Here is an 11659-nt window from a genome sequence, read left to right as displayed (position 1 = left end):
TAGGTAGATGGGAGCAATAATTTCTCAAATTCATTCTTCGCTCCTTTATTGATGAAGCCTCACAGAATACCAGAGGAGAGAAAAATTTGGGGATTAGAAGAGAGAGAATGAGAAATTGGAGGATAAAGGTGAAGAAAAAAAAAGGGTCATTTTTTAAAGTCACGTGATAGTCACGTGATAGGTCAATGCCAGAGTAAAAAAGTAAAACATCGGAATATGACGTCATGGTCCCTCTAGACAACAAATCAAACTTATAAGGTCCTTTTAGACCACTTTAAACATATAAGGTCCTTCTAGACAAAGTAGTGAACATATAAGTCCCTTCTAGACAAATTTTCCTTTATTATTTGGTAGCCAATATTAGAAATGATGTGGGGATTTTTCAACCTTATATTGATCTTTTGAATTCAGAAAAAGGGAAAAAAGTACTATATGAGGATCCAATTAGAGGAGGGCATGGACTAGGCCGACACAAGCTGAGGGTTGACCAAAGACGGTAGAAAAATGGCAAACCCAATTTATGAGTTTGTTACGTACGTTGTTAGCCTAACATGACATGTTATATATGAGAAGCATCTTAATAAGCCATGGGTTACGCATGAATATCATTTTCTTATACATAAAAAATTATTAAGAGGACCTGCTTAGCATGACATGTAGGACGAGCCATATGTAGACTCGATCAATTTTTGAATCATCAGCTAAAAGTCAGTGCAAAATGATTTTTTTTCTTGGCTCGTTGAGTACATAGCACACATAATGCGTGGGCAGGCCCGACCCTTAGGATGTGCAGAGTGAGCAACTGCACATGGCCCAAAAGTTAATAGGGCCTCATATCAATTTAAGAATGTAACAAATAAGCTAGCATTATTATTGACAATCTCCATAGGTAGCTCTTAATGGTCAGATGCGGGAGAATATTTACAAGTGGTTCAAGGTTCAATGATTTTTCAGGGTGACACATTAGGACGGCCCTGTGCATGGGCCTACAAAACCTAACCGGTGCCCATCTTAGATTCGATCATTCTACACTAATTTATAGGGTCATCGATGAATAGAATCGAATTATTATCATCATCTATTATTATTTCTTGCAGCAATGCAGCATAATATGAAGTATAGCGTGCTGACTTAATTTTTACATGAGCTATGTATGTAGTTCTTTTTTTTTTTTTTTTTTTTTTTTTTTTTTTTCCGGTGATTTATATAATTAGAAGATACGACATACGAGTACTTAACAGTTACGTGAGTTGCTTGCCGATCAAAATCATGAATATGTACTGTTAAACAGACATATGGGTCAAAATGTCAATATAAATTCTGAACAGTCATAGTTTAGGTATTCTACAGCTGTTCTAAACGTCTAATGATGCATGAACTTGGTCTTAATTCTTAAATCATAAAAATGTATAACAGACTAACAATGAACAAATTAACTTGCAGAAATATTTGAAATTCATTCAATGAACCGGCAGTCGTCATCTACTTGAATAACTTTGTGCTCGACTTTTACAAGATTTATTTATTTGTATATTTTGATACAATTATGTGTATTTGTATACTGAATCATGTTTGCATGCATGGTTTGTCCTTAATCATTTTTTGTGAGATTTTTATTTTGTATATAATAATTTTATACTTTTAATTTGTCATATGCTCTATATATATGGATGACGGTCGATATTGTATTTAATGCAGCAAGAGCGCAAGATATTAAAGAAGAATCCATCATCATGGGTCACTAATTATTATCCTAACTTTAAATGATTGCATATGATATGATCTTCACATTCTTAGGTTTGAAAAGTGAGAGAGAGCCACTATGACCCGTGCATATTTTTTTAGCAGGCATGATAGTATAGTACTACTATTACTACTTTAGAACTTTCAAGAATGAATTCTTGTAAAGTTTTCTCTTATGCCCCAGTATTATCATTCCTTCTTTCAATTGCATGGTTAATGCTTTGACTCGTGCGTCAAGTATTTGAGTCCACAAAATTCATGTTGCTATAATTATTATACCTCTATTTAATTTAGACTAAAGTTGTATTCACACACGTATTTTAATCACAGCCCAAAAAAAAAAAAAAAAAAAAAAAAAAAAAGGAGATCTAGTGAATTCATATAATCATATAAAACAACTTTTAATTGGCATTATAATATAAAATTACTAGCAACCTCTACCATATTTGATCGAGAGTGTTCTGTTGAGACTTTGAGAGAGGATTGGAATATAAAATTAACACCAATCATCAAAAGAAATTGAAACCCATATTTTATCAAAACACTCTAGTAAAATATACAAAGTATAACATTTAGATAAAATGCTAGTATCAATTAACTTTACTCGGCATCTGATTGTTGTTTAGCTCATCATACACTTCACACTAACCATAAGAATTAAAATAATCAACTAATACAGTACAAACGACTAATAACATGAAATCTAAGTATTATATAATCAACCAACTACATTAGAGAGTATGCACTAACAAATACAATTAATAAATGCCAAACATAAACCAAAAGATCAAAAGAGAATGACCAACATTAGCCTTGAGCCCTAGTTGTGACAACAAAAAGCCCCTAGTCCCCCACAAAAATCCAGTTCGATACTAATATCTGAACAAAAGATTTTTTACCTCATTTGCCTAAACCCTTACAATACAAACAAACTTTCTACCCTCTACCAAATTTTGGTCAAAGACAATCTGGAGAAATAGCACTACAAATTGACAGATACCCAAAACCATGAATATCACATACATGAATCACTCTCCTTTTTTTTTTTTTTTTTTTTTTTTGGGAAAATAATATTCTAATCTAATTTTAAATATTCCATTAAAAAAAAAAACAGTAATATTGGCAAGTCCTTATCCATTAACTTATTATGTCTGACTCGGAAGAAAACAAGAAAGAGAATTATCAAAATTCTCCCCAAACACCCGACTCATTAACTGAATAAAGCTGTTCTCATTTCTCCTCACTGTTTGCCTTCTTCTGCATGCTCTGCCTCTTCTCACTACTACCACTCTTCATATTAATACCCTTCTTCCCCCGTTTTTTTTTTTCTCTCAACCAAATCAAATCAAACAATTAAACACACCCTTACTCAAACTCAAATTAAAGCTTCCTTTATAAATTATTCTCCCTTTGAATTATTAGCACACATATGCCGACTGAGGCGGCCGAGAAACGGGCGGTAAGGGTGCAACAAATGGGAGCGCCGTTACCGCCCGTGGAACAACAAGACCCACTCCCATGTCCACGTTGCACCTCAACCAACACAAAATTCTGTTACTACAACAATTACAACTTCTCTCAACCACGTCACTTTTGTAAGTCTTGCCGCCGTTACTGGACCCACGGTGGCACCCTCCGTGACATTCCCGTCGGTGGTGGCTCCCGTAAGACGGCTAAGCGATCACGTACTTCTTCATCATTGGTTACTACTACTTCCACTACTACTTGTTCTTCTTCTTCGGGTGTTTCTATTGGGCCGGGTCTTGAGCCCATACCCGTTTCTCACCAGGCTACTCCTGTTTATGTTTCACTTCCTTCGTCGACTACGGTTGGTGGTGGCGGGTTTACGTCGTTGCTGAGTAGTGGTGGGCCTGGAGGGATACTTGCGTTAGGTGGGTTTGGGCTGGATGATGTTGGGTTTGGGCTTGGACGTGGGGTTTGGGCTTTTCCTCATCATGAGGTTGGGTCGTATGTGAACGGTGGCAACGGCGGTGGTTGTGGAGGAGCAGGTGGTGGTGGTGGAGAAGGGGGTATGAGTAGGAGTGACACGTGGCACATGGAGAGTGGTGAAGTGGTTGGGTTTGTTGGTGGTGAATGTTATAATTCCTTACCAGAACTTGCTATTTCTACAACAGCCAATGGTCTCAAGTGAGATTAATTTCTCCCCCAATTCCCTTTTTTTTAATTTTCTTATTAGAAAATTTAAAAACATAATCAAATGAAATCATTTAATTATTGTAGTTTTTTCTTTTATACTCAGTACTAATGTTATGTTATGGTGTAATTGGGAAGGTATGGCTGTAATTTTGTTGGGGGGTTAATTAAATTAGGTAGGTTAATGTGGAAATTGAGTGAATTTTCAGTAGTGTAATTGAACCTGCTGCTATGAACAGCTTGAGATCATATTATCATATTGTAGTGATTAGTGAGTTTTGGTTGTAATGGCTTTGCTTTCCATGAATAGAAGATAGTCTGGGTTAATGGATATCTCGATTTTCCTATGTCTCTTATTTTACTTGCCCCATTTAAGCTAATAATCTACTACGTATCACCAAATATAATCATAGACGAGTAAGATGGGGCGAAGGCATATTGATATTATGGAGTACTTGTTGTCTTAGTAATTATCCAATGTTGAACTTATTCTCCCTAATTCCCTTCACTATATATTGCTACTTTAGTAGTAACATTACTATACTCCTAATTCTCTATATAATTGAAGGATTTGCGTTTTCCACTACATTGGGATCGCAGATTATGTAACAATTACATTATTATTCTAATTTCTAAAACGCAGTAGGTGGATAAAGATCAAGTACAGTTCTTATCTACTATAAAGTGATGTTTATAAAACTGGGAATCCCTATGGAACTACTCACTTGTCAAAGTTGTATTGTTGTTTACTTCCTCAAATTGGACATAAATGTCAAATTATTTGGATATTTGATTGAATACTAAACATGTCATTACTCCTGTTTCTATCTACTCTATATTTGTCTATGATGAAACAATGACATATACTCCGACTTTGTGAGATACGGAGTAAGAGGTTAAAGTAGTTGCCTAATTCTCCGACTTTCAGACCAGGCGTAAGGCCAGATATCGAATGTTATCAAGCACATTTTTAGGAGGGATTTTCCTTCTAGGATGAGTCTTCAATACTAAGACTTTTACGTGTACTTCGTATACATTATCACTTCTCGAAACAATGAGAAAAATACACTATGGAGTATCAATTAAGCCAAAAAATATCCAACTAGTTGTCCTCAGTTCTCACTCAATAGTCAATAGCATCACACTAATTTGTGATGCAGTTTGGTTTCTTAATTTGATCGAGTTAACATGTCTTTCAAATAAACAACCTATAATTTGTTAGATTCCGTTAAAAAAAAAACCTCCCAAATAGGTCTTTATAATTCTATATGTAATACGGAGTACAAATGTTTATGCATATAATGAATGCCTACTTTTATGTTTTTTTAAGGTAAGGAGAGTTTTCCTTGATTGGGGTGAGAATCGAACCTCTCCCCAGGGGTGAAAGAGGACTTCCAACCACTTGGCCAACCTTGATTCTCGGATGTCTATTTAAATGATGAAACAAATATGCGCTTACATTTTTACATACTTGGACAAATATGAACGTTGGATGTCTACCTATTCGCACCCACTCTGTGAGCTCAAGTCAAAACCAAAGTTGAAACAAGCTAAGAATGAACCAGCCAACAGGGCAAAAGTTGTTACTTGTGTTACAGAATACATTACAAAACAAGATCTCTTGTGTTTGGGCTTGGACTTATAATAGAAGTGGCAAAAACCGGCCCATATCGTAATTTGGGGCCCCGAATTTTAATTTCAAGTCCCAAAAAATTTGAACCTTTCTTCAACATTATTGCTTCATTCATCAGCTTCCCTCCTCGACTAGGGTTTTTTAAAACCCAGAAAAACAGTCGAAGGGGGTTTTCTTATTCAATTTCCCCCAATAATTTCTTCCAATTTTTACAATCGCGCCAATTTAGCAACCAAATTTCATTCTTCAAACCTTTTCAATTTACAAATGCTACATTTTCTCTCTCCTCCACTAACCAAGATTTAACAATGTCGTCTTTCTCTCTCTTCTCAACTCCCCAACAACAACAACAATCTCCCTTTCAATTGCAAACACAACCCCAACAACAATCGAATCCTTTCTTGCAACAACAACAACAACAGCAGCAACAACAACAGTTTCAATTTCAACAACAGCAACAGCAACAGCAGCAGCAGCAGCAGCAGCAACAACAGCAACAGCAACAACAGCAATTGTTTTTGTTTACAAATGAGAAAACCCCAGCAAGTTACAGTACTAAATGGGCAGATCTTCACCCTGACTCCCAGAAAGTTCTCTTGCAAATTGAGTAAAGTTTCTTTCTTGGAATCTTTTCTTTTGATTTTCCTTTTTGATTTTGAATTTTCTGTTTCAATTGATGGGGGTTTTCTTGGGTTTAATTTATAATTTGATTTCCCTTTTGTTTTCAGTTTATGTTTTAATTGATGGCCGTGTTCTTGTTTTTAATTTTGATTTTTGGGTTAATAGGGATAGAATACTGGAGTACAGAGGTGAGAGTCAGAGTTTAGATCAATGTAACCGCCTCTTCGATTCTTCGGTCTCCAATAATACTTTTGAGCTCGATGCTAGCCGCATTCTTCAGGTTACTTCTTTATTCATTATTTATGTTAATCTTGTTATTGTTATTTTTTCGAGCTTTAAGTCAAATATAGACTGTTGCCAGAGTTGCATCTTCAATTTATTGCCTGAACTGGTTTGCCTTGTATTGTGTAAGTCGAACTATACGGTGTTGCTAGTCACATTGTTAATTTTAGCCTTCATGATTGATATTCCCAAAAAGACTACTTATGAAATTTGTGTAGTCTCTCCATTATTGAAATTCAACTACTAATGAAATTTGTGTAGTCTCTCCATTATTGAAATTAAACTACTAATGAAATTTGTGTAGGCTCTCCATTATTGAAATTAGACTAATAATGAAATTTGTGAAGTCTATCCATTATTGAAATTAAACTACTGATGAAATTTGTGTAGCCTTTATTTTTCTAGATGGAGGTTTCATTATTCTTCCTACTTTGCTAATCATGGAGTTGAGCATTGAGTCTAAAAACATGTTGTCACTTGAATCATACCTATGTATTTACTATATTTTTAAGGGGGTTTAACTCTTATAGTTACTTGCCACATGGTATCTTTCACTTAGCAATGCCGTGGAAAAATTTTAGGACTTAGACCTTGATGACATGGCTATCTTTCCTGTAAAATTTTATATCTTTTACTAATATCTTCTGCTTGCAACAACCATCAAGAGTTCAAGGCAAAGAACTTGATGGCTTAATGAACTGTCCACACTCTTCCAAGTCCATCCTTGTCCCTGGCAACTGTTATTAGGTTGACATCCAATGTTTGGGATGACAACCTCTATTCTATATTAACTTGCTGAAATCTAGAAGTTTTGGTCTGCCTTTGTGTAGATTGTGATTCTGGTTTTGGGGTCAGATACTTCTTTAATGCTTGTTAACGAGATTGTTTGTAGTATTAAAATTTGATTGACAATTCTTTCATGAGTTTACAACCTACAAATCCTCTATGGTTATCTATAATAAGTTAATAATATTGACATACTAAGTCATTTATGTTTTTAAAAAACGCGCATCGGATTAGATCATAATCTTTGTTTTTTAATACAATTATCCTTCTTTTCGAAAACTAATTTTTTGTTCCCCTCTAATGCGAGAACACAATATTTTACGGGGAACTAGAAAATATGAATCTTTAGTGTGTGTAATCTTTTGTTCCCTTCAAATACAAGAACACAATAATTGTCAGGAATTAGGATTTTAAATCTTTAGTGTGTGTGTTTTTTAGTTTATTTGTTAATTTTGCCTTTAATGATTTGTGAACTGCATGAAAATCTTTGTCGTATCTGCCTTTAGCCAAATGTCAAAGCTGTCCTAGTTAGTAGCTAACTGATGTGTATTTCCTGTGTGATATTAAGTTACTGCAATCTGACTATCCCTTATCTTCCATAATCCTAATTAACCCATGTTGCTAATCCTTGTATGTCCTGGCAATTGTTTCTGATTTTATTTTTATGCCCTTTTTGTTTGTGTATGCACTTTTGGACATGAAATAGGCATATTTTCCACTAATAACTTCGAAAGCATAATTTTATGTTTATTTCTTAAAATGTGTATGATAGATTGATAGTCCTGCATTAAGGCATCTGACCTCTATCTAGATTTTTCCCTTTTTTATATAAGAGAACGTTGAGAGCAATATTTTGATGAACTCACAGGAACTTGGCAGAATTATTACATCCATGGAAAGACAGAAAGTGACATTGCATGAGTTGATGGGTGGTGTAAAGGAAATGCTAAGAAATGCTGAAATAGCCATTCGTTCTTTTATGATTCTTCGGCCAAGGTTTCTTCATCAAAAAGGTGGGACTGCTTCAAATACTACTTCATCAGCTCAAACCCCTGGTGCATCAGCAACACCTGGCGGAGCAAGTCAAGCAGCTGCCAGCTCTATGGTGCCAGTAAATGATTTTTACTGTGGGCTTCCGAAGAAACCATCTCCATTTATGCAGCAAACAGTTGCTAGATTTGAGAAGTATATAGGGGAATGTCGCCAATGGATTGAGGAGTTAGAGCAGCTTCTACTCTCAGATTCTGATCGAAATTCCATAACTTTTAACTCATCGGTTTTGCAGTCTTTTCCTAAAGTTTTGACCAATGTACATGAATTTTTTGTGCACGTGGCTGCTAAGGTAATCCTTTTGGTTGTGTAATCGCTTCTGCTTTCCATTGGCTTTTGCAGTTTTGTATGCCTCTCAAAATGTTTTGCCTTTTATTGTTAATTACCCATCAGTATTCCTTTTGGTTATTTCCTGCTCTTCCTCAATTCCCTTGTGAAAGTTGATGAATTCTGTGCTATATTGTTTTAGGTTGAAAGTATTCATCAGTACATTGAATCCATGAGAACAGCATATCTTGCTGACCAGAGACGTCGTGGGGATGTTGGTGATCCATTTTTGGAGGCTGACAGGCGTGAGGTAGCCAGACAAGAAGCAGCTGCTAAAAGAGTGCACCCAACATTGCATCTGCCAGCAGCTCCACAGCCAACAACTCAGGTTGCTGGATTGTTTGCTAGCTCAGGGGCTCCTGGAGTATCTACTACCCCACAGACTTCTGGAGCTCCAGTGTCATCTTCAGCTGGAACTGGGTTTTCTCTCTTTGGAGCTACTCCTGCTAGCACATCCTCATCTTCTCTGTTTTCAACCCCTGCAACGGCTTCAGGGGGCCTATTTTCTACATCTTCGGCCTCTCCTCAAACCTCACTTTTCCCTTCCTCATCGCCGGCATTTCCATCAGCCTCAACAGCCTCCTTGTTTGGTGGCAGTGCTTCTGCTTCTGCACCAGCTGGAAACTCCCTCTTCTCAACTCCTTTTGGTTCAGGTACATAAAACTTTAAGCTTACTTTCTGTGTAATAGTAGTGGCTTACAGACCTGGTAAATCTTATTTATATACCAGTTAATTTATGTGTTTCTCTCTAGTGGGGATGGATGGTTATTTATACATTTGTTTTTAAGTGAATATGTAAATACATACAGTTAAGAGACCTAAGGCCCAGCCCCTATAATTAGGCTACCTAAAAGAAAGTGCTGCTTTAAAATCTAGCTAATTTCATTGCAGCCTGAATTTGGTGCGTATCATAAGAAATTTTTTCTGGCCGCAGCTCAATAAATTGACTATTGAGTTGTTGTTGCCTTGTTGGCCTGTATCATTTTTATAACATTTTTAAGGGTTCTGAAATTGAAGTGACTGATTCGGTGATTAGGAGCCTCTTTGGCTGACTGATTGCCCAGTATAGGATCATAGTGGGTTGAAGCTTTACTTCAATATTTGGTACATATCTGTGAGCATATGGCTTATTTGTGTCTACCTCCCACCATGACACGGGGAAAAAAAAAATCTTGATTTAAACATACTATGCTGTTTTGGACATCCTTTTCTGTCTGGATGAATGTTGATTGCACATGCTCTATCAATCTGTCATAGAGCGTCTTTTTTAAAGAGTTTTGGACATGTGGAGACAGTTGTAATTAAGTTTGCTATTTATGCTGTTTGTTTTCAAATGGTTGGGTAAGAAGTAATTTGTATTCTTATGGTTTCTTTGGATTTAGTTTAGATGTTTCATAAAATTTCCGGCTTTTTACTTTGTGCGTTTTGGGCCTTAATGTAATTTATCTCCTTCAGTGTGGTGTGAGCAGTTAATTTTATATCAATCATCTTTTATCTCATCCAATTTGCAATATTGCTACTCTTTGTATGCTTTGATCAATGTATAAAAATATACTACATGTATAGGACCTAATGTATCCTTCTCTGATCAATGCATAAAGTATCACTTTGGGAAACTTTGGTGGATTTTGGCATTCTTTTGATTCCTGATTTCCTTTGATTAACAGGTTCTGCATTAGGATCAGGGTCAAGCTTTGGAGCTACGAATGTAAGTCTATGTCTCATTTATATATGGTTGCTAACATTAGTCCTTCTATACTCTCTGCGGTCTGCTTCGTATATTTTCCTGTGTGTTATTTTGGTATGTTCCAAAATTACTGCTTTATTACTCTGTACAGTATATTATCTTTTTTTTGGTAGTCCTCCCACCCCAACCCTCCCCATGTGACGTGTATACCACATGTTTAGTTTCCCATATTTTATTCATGAAATTATGTTTTGTAATTTACAACTTCCTGCTTGAAAAATTTGTGAGAACATCCCTTGCTACATAGGCATCTGGTAAAAAAAAACCCGTCGACCTTCAGATATCTTAAACTGTCATATTTTGTTAAAACAGAGGTCAATAGTTTACTGTTGTGGTAATTCCTGTTACTCATCTTTTTCTTTTTGAATTGGCAGAGAGCTAAGCCAAGGTCTCGAACCTCTCGGCGGTAACATGAGCGGCTAGTCAAGAAATTTTGAGATTGCATCCGAGGTTCTCGAATGTCCGTGTAGCCGGGTATTCATAAATGCCTTTGAAGCCCTTGATTTTCCAAATCTCTGTGAAGCCTGATATTCTGAAATGGCTTTGAAGCCTGATGTTTTCAAATGTTTGCTGACACCAAGTCTTAGCATCTTCTAGCGGATTTGCTTCTACATAATTGTTGCTGCAAGTGGAGCCAACAAGTAGAAAATTGTAGAATAAGCCTTAGGTTTTAGATTCTTATTGTAGATTGCGGATTCTTTCCACCCTGGAGAGAGAGAGAGAGAGAGAGAGAGAGAGATGGTCGAAAAAGTGTTGTACTGATAGATGGTCGAAGAAAGCTGATGATTTTAATTGAGATGACATTGTCATAATGTTTGGGGGTAATCTTGCTTGTTATTGTAATTCATTTAACATTTGCCCTGTAACAGATTTCTTATAGGTTTCTGAAAAGCTTTGTGAAGTGTTTAATTTCTGATTGTTCATTGCTGAAAGTTTGAGAGTCCTGGACTCCTGGTTGCTAAATGCTCAATCTTGACTTAACGATAACATGCTTTCATCAAAAGTCTAAAAAAAATGACCATCTAAGGGCCTGTTTTCATAGGTTGAAATTCAATTCAGTTCAGCTCAGCTTAGTTCAGTTCAGCTCATAATTTCCTTTTCTTATAAAATATAAAAAACATTTGACGAAATGTCAAAATCTACTAATCTCACCCCAAGTTCAGAAATCAAAAGTGATAACTCTACTAAAGACATCTGAGAATGGAGTATTAAGAGTTCTCTTCGTGAAAAGGGTTTCTTAATATTTTGGTTAGTGCGTACATTTTGGTTATTACTCCCTCCGTCTCTTTATTAATGCCCACTTTCTATAATACTTC

At 36.0% G+C, this 11659-nt stretch overlaps 1 protein-coding gene and 1 pseudogene across 1 annotated transcript; both read left to right on the top strand.

Moving 5' to 3' along the window:
- The first annotated feature begins 2962 nt into the window (after positions 1 to 2962).
- Positions 2963 to 4185, top strand: LOC145602949 (dof zinc finger protein DOF3.4 pseudogene; annotated as a pseudogene).
- Positions 4186 to 5648: 1463 nt separating this feature from the next.
- Positions 5649 to 11275, top strand: LOC145602029 (nuclear pore complex protein NUP58-like). The gene is made up of 6 exons (XM_081658138.1): positions 5649 to 6137; positions 6317 to 6431; positions 8088 to 8561; positions 8739 to 9249; positions 10264 to 10304; positions 10718 to 11275. The coding sequence occupies exons 1-6, from the start codon at positions 5839 to 5841 to the stop codon at positions 10751 to 10753; spliced, it is 1476 nt and encodes a 491-aa protein (XP_081514264.1). The 5' UTR covers positions 5649 to 5838; the 3' UTR covers positions 10754 to 11275.
- The last annotated feature ends 384 nt before the right edge of the window (positions 11276 to 11659 follow it).

Source organism: Chenopodium album, chromosome 21, assembly GCF_948465745.1.
Source record: "Chenopodium album chromosome 21, dcCheAlbu1.1, whole genome shotgun sequence".
Lineage (NCBI taxonomy): Eukaryota > Viridiplantae > Streptophyta > Magnoliopsida > Caryophyllales > Amaranthaceae > Chenopodium > Chenopodium album.
This window is presented reverse-complemented; position numbering and strand designations above follow the sequence as displayed.